Raw genomic sequence first — 19,938 nt, 5'->3', positions numbered from 1 at the left:
AACTTACCTGACAGCTTATCTTCTCCTCTGTTGACTGAAGCTGACTTAAGAAGGTCTTTGTTTGATCTTGTCATATATTTTACTGTCAAATGAGGAAACCAGAAGGGAGTGACCTCTCTGTAGAAACACACTTTTATCTTTATCAAAAAGGATCTGAGTATTTAAAATCCATGATGCCTTTAAAATAATGTTTTAAATCAGATAAATAGAAATAAATAATGATGTGTGACTTGCATGACAGCGTATCTTGTGATCTCTTCAGGGAAGCTGAAGAGATTAACCAGGTCTTTATTTGATCCTTGATATATTTTACTGTCAAATGAGGACACCTGATGGGAGTGAACTTCATGTAGAAATTGGACACGTGAGGAGTTACAGTAAAAAATGTGTTTTAATGAATGTTAATTATAATATTATTACATTCCTGTAGTCAAACAAACACTGTTAACATACTTTAATAAACCAAATCTCTTGTTTATTGTATATTTTGAGGTTTGAACAAAGCCAACACAGATTTTTTAATTCTTTATCTTACTTTTTTAAGTGTTGTAATCTTACAAAACAATTTCTAAACATAAAAGTATTTAAATTTGATGCTAAACTTTGAATAGTGTAAATGTAAACGTTTGATATCCTGAGGAAGGCCTATCTGTAATGTTTAACCTCCTAGGACCTGGCATCCACATATGTGGACATCACATTTTGGGTTATTTAGACCAAAATACTCAATTTTGCTTTACAAGGGCCTGATATCCACTTACGAGGACATTATACTGTTTCTGTTCTATCTAAATTTAAACAAATATCCTCATATGAGGAGCTCATTTTTCTTAGAAACAAAAATTAGGTAAAAAAATAAAATAAAATCTGTTAATTCTTTGTTTTTACATTCTTCAGGTCCTAATCAGCTCAAATATATATAAAAATTGCATTCAGTGGAAGAGTTCGGGTCTTAGGAGGTTAAAGACTTCTATTTCCAAAAAAACCCAACATGTATGTCTGTGAAGGTTCTCAGTCATCCAGGTCATCGTAGTCATTGTTTGAAAACAACATGTAGCTCTTGTGTTGGTGCCACTCCCAAAATTTAATACATAGTGGTATTTTTAGGTCATGTGACCATACCTAAGACTTTTTAAACCCACAAATTCTGTAAATGACATTACTTAACAAAACATAAGCAAGGTTACACAAAGGTGATTCTGCTTCACCAACATGCAAATCATTAGGAAATCAAGCTACTAAACAGGAAACAAATGCAAAGAACTTATCCATAGTACTAGGAACAGACATCATGGGTGTTGTTAGTAACAAGTGGAAAGAGCTGGAGTCTGTGCTTGTAATTTGTCTTCATGATCCAGGTGACTGTACAGTTTATTAGCAGGCATTTCAATTCACTACTTTTTATTCTCTCGTAAAGAAATATAAATTTTAAAGCAGGGGGACTGATTAGATATGATATATGTATTGTCTAAATTAGAAGAATAATATCGTATTCACATTTTGGGGGCAAACCCAATGCATGTTACACTCCTAATATTTGAACATCTTGTAAAGAGTTTTTGCTGTCATATGAACTCAGCATTATTTGCTGAAAACAGCAGGAGAAAATCTGAGTTTCTATTGTTGAGTGACAGTGTGTCATGGCCGTAACAGCAGATGTGTGGATTTAATAAGAGAGGAACCCAAAAGCAGAAAAGTGGCGTTACTATGAGTGGGCTTTATTCCAAACGTGAGACTACAAACAGAACCGAGGATGGCAAGGACAGACCTAAGAAATGACCTGAACTGGGAAAGCTGGCAAAACAAACCTGAACTCATTACACGCAGAGGTAACACAGACAGACCAGTGACGAGCAAAGGAGAACACACACTATACAAGCACAGAGGGAAATGAGAAAACTGCACAAAGGAGGGAGACACAGCTGAACCTAATTAACACGATGAGACAAGGAGGAATCAAAACTGCATACACTGACATACGACTTGGATCTTCAACGTATAACAAGAAACATACTGACTGAACTCAAGATACGGGCTCAAAGACAAAAGAGACAAGGAAACATGAAGCACGGAACAAGAACAGAAATCATGAACTACAAACATAATATAACAGAGATTAATAATTCAAGGAACAAAACTAAAACCAAAATGCTGGGTCACAGACCATGACTCTCCTCACAGCTGAGGTGATAAAAGAAATTATTTGAGTGCTCAAACAGAGCTTTTTGCTCATGATAAAGCATTTCTATACTTAAAGATAAATCAAACTATAGGTTTGGTTCAACGGTCAAATGAGAGATTTGGTCTGAATAGTGAAAATGTGAGGCACCCTGAACCAAAACGGCTGCCACAGCATTCTGCAGCACCATGCAGCAGTCTCTTGTATGTACCTAGTATGTCACAGACTCATCCTACAGCAAGATAATGATCCAAATCATAAGTCTAAGCTAGGCCAGAACTGCCTTAGGAACAAAAAACAAGACGATAAGCTTGAAAACATGGAGTGTCCAGCAGAGTCTCCAGACTTAAATCTCATCGAGCTGGTTTGGGATGAACTGGACAGAGGAGTGAAAGCAAAGCAACTTAAAAGTGTCAACGTCTTGATGCATTCTCAATCATCCAGGAAAGTAAATCTCCAAAGGTTGAATCTGTTCATCTGGACGTAGCGTTTTGTGGGAACAAACTGGGTGTCATCAGGACGCTACAACACAGAGCGAACACCATCCCCACTGACTGCCGATCCAGGAGAGAAGGACAACCACTGCCCAAGCGAAAACCTGTAGTGATCCCATATGTGTCAGGAGTATCGGAACAGTTGAGACGCATTTTTTCTAAACACTGGGTCTCTGTGGCTTTTAAACCCCAAAACACGCTGCGCCAAAAATTGGTCCACCCCAAGGATCGGGTCCCCCGACACAAACAGAGTAACATAGTGTACGCTGTTAAGTGCCAGGAGGATTGCCAGGATTTATACATCGGGGAAACCAAACAACCTCTAGCGAATAAATAACAATTATTATTATTTTTATAGCTGTCTGTCAGACAAATTCTTCACCCACTTGTCCACATCCTCCATGTCGCATCCTTGTCTCTTCTGGCCACTGAGGACACTCTCCGTATTTTGCAGTGGTTTCTGACATACAACAAGTAAGTCAAACTTCCTTTGTTGCCTGGTCTTGTGCTGTGCTAGACGAGCCTTCTCAGTGAAGTCAAACACCTTTTTAAGAGTATTCTCATCTAAAAGCATTGTCAGTCTCCGTCGGATCCGCTCCTCTTGAGATTGTAGCATGTCGATGGTAAAATTTGTCTGCCTCACCCGTTCATTAAGCAACTGATGCTGTGCCTTCTGGAGGATTTTTGTTGCCCAGAAGCCTTTAACTGAAGAGCTCATTTGCAGACTTTTAGGAGTAATCCTGTTTTGTCGGCATCTGAGGCTGAATCTCAGGTGGTTCCTGTAGTCCGCCATCTTACGTGCTGTTTGCTCATACTGACGTACAAGCTTTAGGCAGTCCTTGCCAAAGTGGGTTAAAACGTCTTGATGCATTCTCAATCATCCAGGAAAGTAAATCTCCAAAAGTTGAATCTGTTCATCTGGACGTAGCGTTTTGTGGGAGAAACGTTTCGTCACTCATCCAAGTGACCATTTTTATACAAGTACCATTTTATACATCGGGGAAACCAAACAACCTCTAGCGAAGCGGATGGCACAACACAGAAGAGCAACCTCATCAGGCCAGGACTCTGCAGTTTATTTACACCTACAGGCCAGTGGTCACTCTTTCAAGGATGAGGATGTACACATCCTGGACAGGGAAGAACGCTGGTTTGAGCGCGGAGTCAAGGAGGCCATTTACGTGAAAAGGGAAAGACCATCTCTGAATCGAGGAGGGGGCCTAAGGGTACATCTTTCGCCATCTTACAATGCTGTGATCGCAGCCGTTCCCCACCTCTCTGTGAATGGTACTCATGGCCATTGATCAGTGTTCTTTGATCAGTGTGTTTTGGTCAGTGATTGTTGATCAATGGTCATGGGAATTTGCATAATTATGATTAAGGAACTGACCTCCCAGCCCATTGTTCCTTCAGTGGGCTGGTTTCAGTCATTATGCAAATGTGCTGTTTATAAGGTTTGGGGAAACCTGCAGTCAGCTGAGACTGAAGAAGTCACTTGGATGAGTGACGAAACGTTTCTCCCACAAAACGCTACGTCCAGATGAGCAGAATCAACTTTTGGAGATTTATTTTCCTGGATGATTGAGAATGCATCAAGACCCTCTAACGGAAACTTAGTTAAAGTCATTTTAAAGAGATTTCCACTGACAGCACAAATATATGTGCGTGTATGAAGTATTAGATTTTAATTTTCTTCTACTACTGTAACTATGGCTGTAACAGTTTTTGACAAGAGAGTGCATTGTTTAGGTAACCTTGTCTGTTATTTACAGTATTCCTGTATATAGATAGATAGATAGATAGATAGATAGAACAGTGTATATATGTATAAACACTGATCTTTTTTTTTCTTTTGCACCACCTTGGGTAAAGTGAAGTGGATGTCCTGCATCACACAGCACATGAAGTCAGAGACACACTTCTCAGTTTTGCTGCTAATATGAACACTGTCATCCCAGTCAACAATAAGGAAGGTACTTTTCATGCCAAATGTCAGAGTATGTTTAAAAATCCAATTTGACGTGCTTACCGGGCCTTAATTTTTTTGGCTTGCTGGGTTTACAGTACAAAATGTTATTTTTGGATACAATGTACTTTATCTTTTAGTAGAAAAGTGGAAAAAGGCCAGTGATCCCCAAGATGCTGCAGTTTTGTTTAAGAGGCATCTCTTAAAGCCTTTTAGTTGGTCTCCAGCGTGTCAGGTGGCATTCGAGTCTGCCAAAGCGTTGTTGTGCAGTGCACCAGTGCTAGCTGCCCCTAAATTTGAGCGCCCTTTTAAACTAGAAGTAGATGCCAGCTCGTGTGGTGCAGGCGCTGTTCTGTTACAGGAAGATGATCATGGCGTAGATCATCCCGTCTGCTACTTTTCAAAGAAGTTTAACAGACACCAGACCCATTATAGTACCATTGAAAAGGAGGCTCTTGCCTTACTACTTGCTTTACAGCATTTTGAGGTCTATGTTGGGTCAAGTGTTTTGCCTGTGCAGGTGTTTACCGACCACAACCCACTAGTGTTTCTTTCCCAAATGCGCAATTCCAACCAAAGACTTATGCGCTGGTCCTTGTTACTGCAAGATTTTAACTTGGAGATCAGTTACAAGAAAGGGAAAGAGAATGTGTTGGCTGATACTTTATCTAGAGCGCTTTCTCCTTGAATTAAACATTTTGGGGGTAATGTTAATTCTTGGGAAAGGGGGTGTTACGACTGTTGCCGTAATTATAACATGCAAATTTGAGTGTGCAGGTGCTCCTCCATGATTGGTGCATCCAGGGCGGATGGATCGTACCGACTGGCTCATGACCGGGAGGCAGCGCATAAGAAGACACCGCCAGGGACTGCCAGATCATTCATCCTCCGCCCAACCCAGCCGGCAGACCGTTCACTGTGTCACTATGTTTGTGGAATGTAAGAGCATGTAGGGGTGGACCACCTTTTTGTTTGATTAGTTTTCTCCTGTTTTTGCTAGTCAGGGAGGAAAGTACCTGTCATTTGGTTTGGTTCTTTTGACTAGGTAAGTTGTACTTATTCCTGAGTTAGGCTACCTTTTGTTTGTTGTTTTGGCCTTGGGTTCACCCTGAAGTTATAATTTGCTCCCTTCCTTTGTTTAAATGCACTTATTGTAAATAAATCACTGTCACAAAGTATTAAGTGTGTGACGTGCTGCTTGGGGTTGGACGGGGATGGATCACCCTTTGTGTTGTGGTCTGGCCGCGCCTAGACGGGCCATAACAGCTCCATTTTTAGGACTTTACCACACAGCATTTCCTGCTGTATGATGCAGTGATACGCTGTTAACTCACCGGTAAAGTTCTCCTGCATCTGTACTTGCATCCTGCAAACAAGTCCACTTTTTCACCACACAACACCGACGCTCCATCTCTTGTAAGCCCAACAAGTTTGTCCCAGGGCAGTTTCACGGCAGTTACACTTTGACATACGTTTCTCTTCAGGCTCACATTTGCCAAAAACTGCGTTTTGTCTGGACACAAGACGTCGCACAGCTTCATCATGCAGCTCTTCCGAGTGGTACCGGGCTGATTTGGCTTTCTCCTCTGCTACAATAAAACTTGCTTTCACAACAGCTTCACTTTGTGATTTTGCTCTGGTGACAAAAGTCTGCTGAAATGTCAGATTCTTCTTTAGCTCTTCTACTTTCTGTAGTTTCTGCTCTGCATTCAGGTTTTTCAACTTATCCTGACGTTTTGTCTCATAGTTTTGTCTTAAATTAAATTCTTTAATTACAGCCACAATAGCTCCACTAATAAGACACACGGGTTTACCAGCAATGTTTGTAAACAATCAGTCTCCCACCGCGGTGCTGAAAGGCTCTGTTTTCAGAATCAACTTTTCTCTTGGCCATTGTGAGGTGCCAGCTAACACACGTTGGACTTGATTGACGCGGGAATGTTCCCAGCTAGTGTGGAGATCAGGGAAATATTTTTCTGCTACTATTCATAACCATCATCATTACCATTACATTAATTATCATTTCATCAAAGCATTTATTCAGTAGATGTTCTTAGTTAAGATTATTACACCTATCACAGAGAGCTTCTGTCTGGTAAAAGGTCAGAAGCGTCAACGGGCGGGGTGAGGCAGAGTGCATTTTGAGGTCGACACACACACACACAAACAGTAGTTACACTCATGTTTAGGTAAGAGTTCAAATAATAGTTTGCAAAAGCTTGTGACTGCATCATTGTGTCGGCCTAAGGGACAGTTTGTTCCAGGAGATAAGCGAGAGTTAGAAGATTAATAGGAAGCACCTGGCCTCGAGACGGAGAAGATGTCCTTTTAAATGTGTCAAAAGTCGTCAACAGAACATTTGTGGTTTTGAAACTTATGCATGTATTGTATCTGCTTTAACTCTTCTGGACCATTGTTGTTTTTGTGCTCACCCTCAATATTTGAACCCATAACACTAGCTAGCGTTCAGCAAGGAGGCTGCAGCACTGCATTATGGGATCTGTAGTTTGTGTCTTATTAGCGCCTCATATTCCCGGGCCATGTATAACAATAATAATAAATCTATATAAAATGATCTCGTGGGCCAGATATAAATGTCCGCCGGGCCAGATGTGGCCCGCAGGCCTTGAGTTTGACACATGTGCTCTGAAGTGTCAAACTTCTTTTCTCGTTTCTGTGACCTCAGCACACTGACAAACTTGAAGTTGCTAAAGATTTTAAAAAGTGATAATTATATGAAAGAAATGCCTTTTTCATCCGTTTAATCAAACATTTGATGCCTCAGCTGTCTCAGTCCTATAGCGTTCTGCAACTACAACTAACCTGAGGAGGCTTGGATTTGGCAGCAGGTACATCTGTACATCCTTCTCAGCAGCACACATGTGGCTACCATTTAATCCCACTTCTTCCTGAGCTTTGCTTCATCACAAGACCAAAGGTGGCATCCCATGTCACAGTCTTATCATCATCCAACAGGACAAGAAACATTTATGTTCATCCTGGTTTTGTTTTTGTCACGGTGAGTGAAGTGAGCCATGTGGAGATAATGAAGTAGGATCCAAACACAGGCACTTGTAAAGGTGTGAAGGTGGTTTATTGAAAATAAAATACAAAATAGAAAAACAGCAAACTGGACTGCAGACTATCTGAACTGGGAACAACTAACCTACAAAACACAAACCAGGACACGAACATGAAGGATGGGTGGAGGTAAGAGATAGGTTCGTAGCTTGAACCCATTCGCTGGAACGTTGAAGGCAATGTAATTACACAGCAAGAACAAGACACAAGTAGGCAACGTTCTTTGTGTTACTCATACATGAGGAGGCCTGTCTGGAGCCAAGTGTCATTCCACCCACTTGACCTCCGTCAGACTCTCAGCCAGGTTCCTCATAGCACTCCTTTTATTGTGGTTACATGAATATGCATAGGTTCATTAACATATGACATCTTACATAGGTATACATGTGAACAAAGAATACCTTGTGTGTGTGTGTGTGTGTGTGTGTGTGTGTGTGTGTGTGTGTGTGTGTGTAAGGTCAAGCCATCCATCTAAACAAAAGGCACTTAGACTAAAACACGACCTCTCCCATGTTCCTGGAATGTGGGGGGTGAATACCAGAATGCTCTGGAATGCACACAAAGCCTTTTACAGCCTACTGAAGATCACACAGCAGGGAGAACACACGGATGAAATACGATAGATACACAGACGGACCAGCGACTACAACAACAGAAGACACGACTTAACTACACTCAGAGAAACACGGGGAGATTACACACAGGTGGGGGACACAGCTGGGAGTAATTAACGAGACCAGACAAGGGAGGTAAACTGAACACACCCACATGAGACACAGACCTTCACAATAAAACAGGAAACAAGAAACCATCACACAAAGATGCAGACTTGACACTGAGAGGCAGACAGAATATAACACATGAAACTCAATGCTGAACATGAGACACAAATCCTGAAACATGAATAAACAGAAACATGGAACTCTAATCATCATCATCATCAACATCATCATCAACACAAGCGCTACAAGAGAATAAGAAAACAATCCATAATGCAAAAACACACCAAAACATAACAACTCAAAATACTAAGTCAAACGGACCCAGAACCGTGAAAGTTTTCTGATTCTTACAGTTACAAACTGATCCTACCACACTTCACGCGTCTCGCTATGAAACCTAACGGATCAATGGTTAAGCTGTTTTGTGCCCTTGGCCTTATCAGCACCTGTAAAGGGAGTTGTTTTCTCAAACTGCTGACGCTGAAGTAAGTTCATCTGGTTTTCACTGAACAGTCTATAAGAGTGTCACAACTAAGCATATGCATAAGCACTTAAATACTTTGAATGAGAATAACAGAAAATTTCTATTACAGGAGCCAGAGCCTGTCCCAGTAGTCATAGGTAGAGCACACCTGGACAGGTACCAGTCTGTCAGAGGACTAACAGAGAGACAGACATCAGAGTAACAAATCAATTTAAAATTAATGTAAGCTTGCTGCAGCTGTATGTATGAACATGTGTTTCTGTGCTCACAGTCCACCTCTCAGGAACCTGCAGTTCATTTTAAGTCTACTTTAAACAGACCTCACAAAAGGCTGATGTGGCTGGATCAGTAGTCTGATTTAAGTACGATACCTTTGGCCAGGGATTCATCTGGTACATCGCTTCACTGCAGTCTTACATATTTTCCCCACACCTGAATAAAAAATATTGATATTTACAAATAACAGCTTCAGCTGATGCAGCCTGACTCAATCCTAGATGTTCAGCACACACAGAGACACAGAGGGACTGTTTAAAGCAAGCAATCAATTTATTTATATAGCACTTTCAGATCAGCCCCCAGCTGAACACAAAGTGCTGTACACTTGACATGCCAAAATGATACATTAAACATGTTAAAAAATAAGAAAAATAATAATATTAAATAAATAAAATATATATATATAATTGATTATTAAAATGACATTAAAATAAATAAAATTAGCACAAATAGCAAAGACAATAATAAAATAGTATAAAAAATGATGATGAGAATTACATTTAAAACAATAAAATCAATAAAATCAGGGTCAGACTGTGTCATATGCCAAGGAGTAAAAATGGGTTTTAAGACGTGTTTTAAAAATGGACAGTGAAAGGGCCTCTCTAATGTGCTGGGGCAGATTGTTCCACAGATTAGGAGCAGCAATAGAGAAGGCCCTGTCCCCTCTGAGCTTCCTCTTGGACCTGGGTACCTCCAGGAGCAGCTTGTCAGCTGACCTGAGAGACCTGGGGGGTGAGTAAGGATGCAGAAGCTCAGAGAGGTAAGTTGGGGCAAGACCGTTTAAACATTTAAACACAAACATGAGGACGTCTTGATGCATTCTCAATCATCCAGGAAAGTAAATCTCCAAAAATTGAATCTGTTCATCTGGACGTAGCGTTTTGTGGGAGAAACGTTTCGTCACTCATCCAAGTGACTTCTTCAGTCTCAGCTGACTGCAGGTTTCCCCAAACCTTATAACAGTACATTTGCATAATGACTGAATGTTTAGGCTTTTACGACTAGGTGGGGGCTACTAGAGACTATAAAAGGCTGACTAACCCATCACCATTTTGAGACTTGCGGTGACCCTCTGCAGGCAGGTCTCCCCATCATGATGGTTCTTATGCTCTTAAGTGTTGAATTATATGGAAATAAAATATTGTTGATTGAGCATTTATACACCGAGTATTGTCCTTCCTTCAGCCCAAAGATTAAAAGAATTGGGAGATTTTAACAACGCTCATACACAGTCGATGGGACTGGAACACATTCAGCAGGATTGCAGAACACACCATGACTGAACTGAGATCATCACAACATATAGTGTGATGGAAATTCAGTTTCCAGTAGCACAGCACCGACAGAAGTTGCATGTTACAGATACGCTAAGGGAAATGAGAGTAAGGATATAAGCACACAGCCCCACTCCACTGACGACCTGCTGTTGGCCAACACCCTCAACGACTCTTACTGCTGGTTTGATGAGACATCAAGCAGCCTTGACACCTCCACCTTCCCCAACAATAGAGACACTTTGGTCCATCATCCCCCACCTCCCCACTCCCACCAGCACAGAGCCATCACCACCATCAAAGACTTCACCCACAGGAGCCCCTCCTCACTCCACAGCTATGAGGATTTCACACCACCTTCTCCCACTACAACCCTTCATATTCATGATGTGAGGACGCAGGTTAACCCTTTAGACCTACTAAAGAACCCAGTCCGCCTGAGCTTATCTTTATATTTTTACATGTTGTAGTGCCATTTCTGGGAGTATTTTAAGTTGCTATACATCAATACAACCATTATATCCCAAATTTTAATCATATGTATGCATTAAGTCATCAGCAACTACATAAATTGCAATAGTGGTATTTTTACACAAATTTCTAGTTAAAGTAATTTCAGAGGTTCATCCTCAAAATTGTAAATGTAAAAAGTTGCATAAAACAGTTTCCAAATTAATTCTGAGTGTCTTCATAGTTTTATTTTTGAGATACACCAATTTGTATATACTGCAGCCACCAACTTTGAAATTCTCATTTACATGACTTATTTAAACATTCTCCTCTTGAATGCAAAATTCTTAAAACATCTTTTATCCTTTAAGAGTAAATAAATCTGAAAGCTGTTCCATCCTAAAGAGTACAACAATGTGTAGTTTATGATGTTCTAAAGGTTTCAGCATCTTTTGAATTTGTCACATGTGTGGAAAGGTATGAGTGAGCCTTTGTATCATACTGTGAGTGATGCTCGTCAGCACACAAACCCAGAGTTTCTCTACAGGAACACAGAGAGTTATTCCCTGTACTGTAAGGACACATTCAGCATTGTGCAGTAAATCCAGATCATCCCAGTTAAATGATTACATGGATGTGAGTGTGGTCGTCAGAGCAGCACTGATCAGTGTCAGGTTATAATGACCAAGGTGTACACAAACACTAAGTTTGAGTGTGTGCAGTGAGACTTCAGTCAAAGCATTTAACTGAGGTGTGAAAAATAAGCTGAACTCTACAGCTTGTTGTGGTCCCCTGTGGCTTGACAGCCTTCCAGCTGTTCTCCAGCATTTTCATTTACAGTCATAAAATATCTCCACATGTTGCTCCTCTTTCTCTCTCTCTGCAGTCCAAATGCGTCTTCTGAGCGCATCTGAGTCACGTGACGGCACAGTAACAAATCCCAGCAGGGCAGGAAGAAGGGGGCGGAGCAAAGTCCGTCTGCCGCATAAGAAGAGGTGTTCACACAGACAGAGCTGCTTTTTCATCCACAGCGAGTAAATAGTGAACCTCCAGGAGAGAAACAAACTAAAGTATCGATCATATACCACTACCAACGTTTGGATCGATATCTGCATCGATCTGCACACCCTTGTCTCCTGGATCGTAGCTGAGATCAGCGTGAACCACGTGGATCTCTGCTCCCTGACCTGTTTCCTGTGTTTGGAAAGAGTTCCAGCTTCATCACGGAGTTTCTCTCGGTTTGTGGGCTCATCTAAAGGTAAGCACCGAGCTAACTTCAACACTAGATTTACTAACCCTGCGCAAATGTTAATGTTCCTTTAAAAGTTATTCAGCATTTCTTAGAGACTGTTTGGGATATGATGTGTCACATATGATCCTTCTGAATGATATCAGTCAAGTTTGAAGCAGAAATATTGTTTCAGTAACAAGATATAGTCCACAATCACTTTTTGGCAGGTCGAAAATGGCACATTATGGGTATTATTGTTCCTTTAACAGTTATTCAGCATTTCTTAGAGACTGATTGGGATATAATGTGTTACATATGATCCTTCTGAATGATATCAGTCAAGTTTGAAGCAGAAATATTGTTTCAGTGACAAGATATAGGCAGCAATCACTTTTTGGCAGGTTGAAAATGACATATTATCGGTATTAATGTTCCTTTAAAAGTTTTTCAGCAGTTCTAATGGACTGTTTGAGATATAATATGTCACATAGGACCCTTCTGAATGACATCCACCAAGTTTGAAGCAGAAACATTGTTTCAGTGACAAGATACAGGCCACAATCACTTTTTGGCAGGCTGAAAATGGCATATTATCAATGTTAATGTTCCTTTAAAGGTTATCCAGCAGTTCTAAGGGACTGTTTGAGATGTAATATTTGACATATGACCCTTCTGAATGACATCCGCCAAGTTTGAAGCAGAAATAGTATTTCAGTGACAAGTTATAGACCACAATCACTTTTTGGCAGGTTGGAAATTGCATATTGTCAGTTTTATTGTTCCTGTACAAGTTATTCAGCAGTTCTAATGGACTGTTTGAGATATAATATGTCACATGTAACCCTTCTGGAATATATCCAACAAGTTTGAAACTGAAATAGTATTTCAGTGACAAGTTATAGGCCACAATCACTTTTTGGTAGCGCTAAAATGCCATGTTCTCAGTCGTTATTCTGAACAAACAAGAAAGAGTCATGGTGATACTGGCACAATAGGTCTTTATTTTTTTAACTACTATTCGACAGTCTTATAACAAATATGAACAACGAGAGTAGACATACTAAACCTGTAGGCATTAATTATTCCATCGTGATGCGTGTAGTCATTCGTGACTGCGCTACACTGAAAGCAATCTTCTGATAAGCGTCATAATTCGGTTACAAGAAACGTTAAAGTTCCATAAATGCATACCTTTGCCTAATAATAAAGGCATAAATGTGTTTGGGGTTTTTTTCCCCCCATGTTATATCAGTTGCACGGAAGTAGCTGGCAACGCAAGTAATCCGGGCGCTGCAGCTTTAAGCAGCTGCGCACGCTCCCGCGGACGGCAATCAGTTTCTGGCAGACAATCACTTTTGGGCACAACACCGGCCCACCAGGATAGAGATTGAAAATGTGACGTCATTCAGGGGGGGAAACCGCAAAGGATTATGGGAACTTGAGGCAAGAGGTACTAGCGCACGCAGGCTTTCAATTGAACTCAGTTACACAGCGATAAAAAGAAACCCAAAATATGGCAAGAAGCTGTTGTATTATTAACTGCAATAGCCGGTCGCATGACAGCCACGGGAAGCCGACGGGTAAAGAGATCGTTTTTTTTATCGGATTACGTCGTTGAAGAGAAATTGTTTAAGCCATGTTTCCGAAGTAAAAGCCAGATGGTCTGGATATACCAAATATAACGTCTCAGAACACTCCAGCTCGCATGTTAGTCTGCTCCAAACATTCCCACAAAGGTCAGTGTTTTGTAGTAGTTAATACGTCATTTTTCTTATATAGGTTATAGGTGATATAGGTTACAAGCAAGTCTGGCGCTGAACAGAAATTGTCGCGCTATGCTCCTTTATTTATTGTGCATAAATAGTGAATTGTCCTGACACAATATTGCGTTTCGCTTCTGTTATTACCATGGTACACTGACAAAAACATATACTTTTATTCACAGGATAAAACAGTTGTTTTGTATCACTAATTGTTCAGTGCGATTACAACATACAATATTATTGTCACTGCTACATTTCTGTAATGTACCAGAAATTATTTCCATTACTAATTAATTACCGTTGAGCTCAAAGGTTATATTAATAAACGGTTAACGAATGTGTATTTATGAAGACGATTTGTGAGACTGGTAAACTTACCTTTGTTTGTACGATGGTCTTTCATTCTACACGGTGCATTTCAAGGTCCTGTACCCATCCGTCGGTAAACTGTACCTGGGCTTGTTGCAGTGACCTGAAGTTACTAAAAACTTCATGAGTGTATGCACTCACTCCAAGAACCGTATAATTATAAATCTGAGCGTGGTGAAAGTGGGCAGCACGCTAACGTCTTTTGTCCACTCTGTGTGCTCGTAAGGGTCTGACCCTTTCACTCCTTTGATTTTTTTCCTCGTATCTTTTCTTTGCCTTTTCGTCGAGTCTGTCGTTGTACAGTCCGGCATTGTTCTCCTTCGTTTTGTACATTCCTTTTTTGTGCGGCAAAGAAAAACCAAGAAGGTATTGGAACCGGAGAATGAACTTTTTGCGGTGCTGCAAATGCTTGCATTTGATGCGGATTGTTTTGCCTCGAGTTCCCGGCATGCAATGCGCGAAAGTCACGAAAAAAAAAAAAAAGTCCATCGGCCCATAAAAACAAAAAATCGCCAGCGGCCCACCAGGCAAATGCCTGGTATGCCCGATGGCCAGTCCAGCAGTGCCTACTAGAATTAGTGACTTTATTATTTTCTGATATATATATGTGTATATGTGTAGAGAGAGAGAGAGAGGTTTCTTGTGACAGAAGCCAGTTTTTCTCGTTCACTACAAAGAATCTAATCTCAGAGCAAACTTGTTCATGAACTTCACATCACTACCAGCCTCGGGTTTAAAACTAGTGTTACTGGAGGGAGTTTGAAGGTTCAGTTTGTTTCACGACTGCATTTCACACTGTCCCAATCCTTTTATTTGAGTTCGAGAAAAAACAACCAACACTCCAGAGAAGTCCAGTCAAACAATGATTTATTGATTACATGTACGTGGGAGAGGTCTGCAGCGTCACTCACTTACAGAGATCTCAACTAGGAAGCACACATCACACTACTTTTGTATATTAAAGTCCAGCCTCACAATACGTAAGCAGATATCATAATATGCGTCAGTTACTTGACTTCTATAACACTTAAAAACCGTCCTCACCGTCTCACACTCTGTGTTTCCTGCTGTTTTTTCTCCTCGTACACGTCTCTGAAACATCCAGAGTACATTCTGGTCAGAGGGCCCGGTGGCGCCAGTGTCCGGCAGCCTCGCCTCTGTCAGTGCGCCCCAGGGTGGCTGTGGCTACAATGTAGCTTGCCATCACCAGTGTGTGAATGTGTGTGTGAATGGGTGGATGTCTGGATATGTAAAGCGCTTTGGGGTCCTTAGGGACTATTAAAGCACTGTATAAATACAGGCCATTTACCATTTACCATTTACGTTCTGTGCTAATCTCACTGAGCAGGCGTCTCTAATCTTTGCCCTAGAAACAAGTCTAATATTTATCTGTGTCTGTAAGCGTGTTTGCATTGACCCTCAAAAGACTGAATGCCAACTCTCATGAGCACATTTGCAATGTGTGTATGAAAATAAGTATAAATACTTATTTAATAAAAGCTCACAAAATACCACTAATAAAAGGCCGGTTAGAATAATGTATTTCCCACAAATCACTGCCTCTGTTTGTATCTCTGTCACTGCAGGACCAACGTGGATCGAGAAGTCAGCGCTCTCAGGAGGCCGACAATTTTGTTGACGAAAGAAGTGGAAGAAAAAAATACAACCGTGACGAGTTTGGGAAAGATTTTACTGTGAAAGCTTCCCTAAAAATGCATCAGGTCATCGACACCGGAGAGAGACCGTTCAGCTGTGGAGACTGTGGAAAGTCTTTTACCAGGTCTAGAAGCTTAAAAACACACCAACTCCTCCACAGTGGAGAGAGACCGTTCAGCTGTGATGAGTGTGGAAAGTCTTTTACCAGGTCTGGACACTTAAAAACACACCAACTAATCCACACCGGAGAGAGACCGTTCAGCTGTGACGAGTGTGGAAAGTCTTTTACCAAGTCTGGACACTTAAAAACACACCAACTCATCCACAGTGGAGAGAGACCGTTCAGCTGTGGAGACTGTGGAAAGTCTTTTACCAGGTCTAGAAGCTTAAAAACACACCAACTCCTCCACACTGGAGAGAGACCGTTCAGCTGTGATGAGTGTGGAAAGTCTTTTACCGAGTCTGGAAGCTTAAAAACACACCAACTAATCCACACCGGAGAGAGACCGTTCAGCTGTGACGAGTGTGGAAAGTCTTTTACCAAGTCTGGACACTTAAAAACACACCAACTCATCCACAGTGGAGAGAGACCGTTCAGCTGTGGAGACTGTGGAAAGTCTTTTACCCACTCTGGAAACTTAAAAACACACCAACTCATCCACAGTGGAGAGAGACCGTTCAGCTGTGGAGACTGTGGAAAGTCTTTTACCAGGTCTGGAAGCTTAAAAACACACCAACTAATCCACACCGGAGAGAGACCGTTCAGCTGTGGAGACTGTGGAAAGTCTTTTACCAGGTCTGGAAGCTTAAAAACACACCAACTAATCCACACTGGAGAGAGACCGTTCAGCTGTGATGAGTGTGGAAAGTCTTTTAACGAGTCTGGAAGCTTAAAAACACACCAACTAATCCACACCGGAGAGAGACCGTTCAGCTGTGACGAGTGTGGAAAGTCTTTTACCAAGTCTGGACACTTAAAAACACACCAACTCATCCACAGTGGAGAGAGACCGTTCAGCTGTGGAGACTGTGGAAAGTCTTTTACCCACTCTGGACACTTAAAAACACACAAACTAATCCACACTGGAGAGAGACCGTTCAGCTGTGGAGACTGTGGAAAGTCTTTTACCCACTCTGGACACTTAAAAACACACAAACTAATCCACACTGGAGAGAGACCGTTCAGCTGTGGAGACTGTGGAAAGTTTTTTACCCTCTCTGGACACTTAAAAACACACCAATTCATCCACACTGGAGAGAGACCATTCAGCTGTGATGAGTGTGGAAAGTCTTTTACGCAGTCTGGAAACTTAAAAACACACCAACTCATCCACACTGGAGAGAGACCGTTCAGCTGTGACGAGTGTGGAAAGTCATTTACGCACATTTCACACTTAAAATCACATCAACTCATCCACAGTGGAGTTAAAGCGTACACCTGTGATCAGTGTGGCAGAGCTTTTACTCACAGTAAGAGCTTACAGAGTCATCTAGTTACCCACTCTGGAATTAAGGCGTACAGCTGTGACATTTGTGGAAAAACTTTCAGCCGGATAGGGAGACGAAATACACACCTACGCATTCACACCAGACATGATGTGTACAGCTGTGATCAGTGTGGTAAACAGTTTACCACAAACACAGAGTTACGACGTCACATGTTTACCCACACTGAGGAACGACCTTATAAATGTGACCTGTGTGAGAAGACTTTTAAATCTCCACGTTACCTGAAAGCACACCAACAGATCCACACCAGAAAGACTCTACAAGTGCAGTTACTGTGAGGTATGTATTTATATTTTTATCTTGTCAGCCCGACTGTTTGAAACAACTCTGCTCATCAAAGTGTGTTAGCATGTTAGCAATTCTACTGCATGGAAAGGCAGCTCTGACTGATTATTCAGACTCTAATCACAGGTTTTTAGGGATAGTGTTTGAGAATTGTGTTATTGTTATTGTAGCATTAAACTAGTATTACTTTAATGTTTTTACTCTTATTGTTTTTATAGCACATTAAGTTGAGCTGAGTGTGATAATGTAAACAGTAAAATGTAATTGGACTTTGGCAGAGACGCTCTTTATTTCAGGTGACGTTCAGGATAAAAATGTTAAGGACTGACTTACACTGTCTTTGTGTTTTTGTTTAGAAGCAGAGCGACACAGATGGATCAAGTTCTCAACCCTGTCATCGCTGTGGGAAAGACTTTTGTTGTGACCTTTGTGGAAAAACTTTAAGTCATTGAAGGACTCTGAAAATACATCAACGTAGACACACTGGAGACAAAATGAACTACTGTAATGAATGCGGGAGAGGCTTCACCACTTCAAAGGACTTCAAACAATATGAACTCCTTCACAGTGGCGTTAAAAAGCATGTCTGCGATCAGTGTGGGTCATCCTTCATCAGTGCACGTCAGCTTGAAAAGCATAAACGAGTCCACACATGAGAGAAACCATACAAGTGCAGACACTGTGACAAAACCTTTTCACAATCATGTGATCATACTAAGCATGGACGCAGACACATGAAAGAGAACTTCATCTGTGAAAGAGTTTGAGTAATCTCAGTTCATACTCCACTCACAAACGATTCCATGTTACAAATAAACTGTTCCGTCTTGATTCCCGCTTTTACGTTAATCTTGTAAACAGTACATTTGCATAACGACTGAAACCGGCCCAATGAATGAACAATGGGCTGTGAGGTCAATTTCTTCATCATTAATATGCAAATTCTTATGAGCACTGATCAACAACCACTGGTCAATGGCCATGAGTACCATTCACAGAGTAAAAATTTGCATAATGATTATGAAGTTTACTGTTACCAATGTTCAAAAACATTTACCAAATTATCCTCTCTGTGCAAACATCAGCGTGATGCAGGACTGAAATCATTGCCTTCTCTGGATCACAGTGAATCTGCAGAGACAGAAAGATCCTCTTCTGGTTTCAGGGTCAGACTTAAACCCTTGAGATCAGGCTCCACAGAGTTCAGGTGGAGTCTTCTGTAAAGATCTGATGAGGCAGCTATGAATGAAAATGTGCCTCTTATTGCGTTTTAAGCTTTCTAAACTGTTCTACTGTAGTGTTCGTGTTGAGTGGTTCGCTTTGTTCCAGCAGTTTGATTAAGAAATCTGTTTCCTGTTATATTTTTATTGAATGCATTGATCCATGTGTTCTGCAGGTTTTTTTCAGTTTGTTTGTGTAATGAAATCCTGCAACAATTAAACCAAAATTTTATATGTTAAATAAAGAAATGGTTTACTGACAAAGAGTTTGAGCCGTGATGTCATTTCCTGTATATCAGAGCAACACCTGAAGTGACCAGTGTTTAAAGTCAGAGTCAAATTTTGTGTCAGCGACAGAGATGGGCAGTAGCGTTACTGTAATCTGATTACTTTTTTCAAGTAACGAGTAATGTAAGGGATTACTATTGCAAAAACGGTAATTAGATTACCGTTACTTTCACGTAGGAACGCTGCGTTACTGCGTTACTAAAACCGTGATTTTTGCGAGAATGTCTCATGACAGTGGCGAAGCGAGTGCGACGCTCAGTGACAACAGCTGTGTGCAGATCATAATATATCAAGTGCGAGAGAGTATGAGCATGCAGCGTTCAAAGCGTGGAAGTACTGACCTTATTTTGAGTTTGATTCCATAAAAAGTGACAAAAACATTAGTGTCCGTTGTGCGTGGGAAGAAAACTTCTTTTTACAGCGAAAAAAACCCCTAAACTTCCAAGCAAGCACCGAGTGCGCTACGACTGTAATGTGAAATTCACAGAGAAACTCGCGGATTCTTCCACTGACCGCTGCGGCACACCTGCACCAGGGTAAACCTCCTCCGCCTAACCCAGTCCTGCTTTACAGGTGAAAATAGAGCAACAGGACCGCTAGTCTTTGATTTTATTTATTTTCTGCTGTGTTTTACTTTCATCTATTTGAAAGAGTGAGTGTAAACACAAAAAAATATTTTATTTTA

At 41.0% G+C, this 19,938-nt stretch overlaps 2 protein-coding genes across 5 annotated transcripts in view; one reads left to right on the top strand and one right to left on the bottom strand.

Moving 5' to 3' along the window:
* The window catches only part of LOC116320990 (nuclear factor 7, brain-like), a 1,074,516-nt gene that overhangs the window by 126,770 nt on the left and 927,808 nt on the right, over positions 1-19,938 (bottom strand). The gene's annotated exons all lie outside the window — the stretch shown is intronic.
* On the top strand, positions 15,523-19,224 carry LOC120438389 (zinc finger protein 814-like). Of its 3 annotated transcripts, XM_039608786.1 has the most exons (3): positions 15,523-17,467; positions 17,552-17,739; positions 18,102-19,224. In XM_039608786.1, the coding sequence occupies exons 1-2, from the start codon at positions 16,008-16,010 to the stop codon at positions 17,736-17,738; spliced, it is 1,647 nt and encodes a 548-aa protein (XP_039464720.1). In that variant the 5' UTR covers positions 15,523-16,007; the 3' UTR covers position 17,739; positions 18,102-19,224. The 3 variants fall into 3 exon arrangements, with proteins under 3 accessions (XP_039464720.1, XP_039464719.1, XP_039464718.1); XM_039608785.1 differs by having other exon boundaries at positions 15,526-17,739; positions 18,105-19,224; XM_039608784.1 differs by having other exon boundaries at positions 15,530-17,739.

This window comes from Oreochromis aureus, linkage group 3 (genome assembly GCF_013358895.1).
Source record: "Oreochromis aureus strain Israel breed Guangdong linkage group 3, ZZ_aureus, whole genome shotgun sequence".
Lineage (NCBI taxonomy): Eukaryota > Metazoa > Chordata > Actinopteri > Cichliformes > Cichlidae > Oreochromis > Oreochromis aureus.
Note: the sequence above shows the minus strand (reverse complement) of the source record. Positions and strands in the feature narration are given on the sequence as shown.

Excerpts from the sequence above, each read along its gene's own strand:
- LOC120438389 (XM_039608785.1), top strand. The coding sequence starts at position 16,008 with ATGCATCAGGTCATCGACACCGGAGAGAGACCGTTCAGCTGTGGAGAC.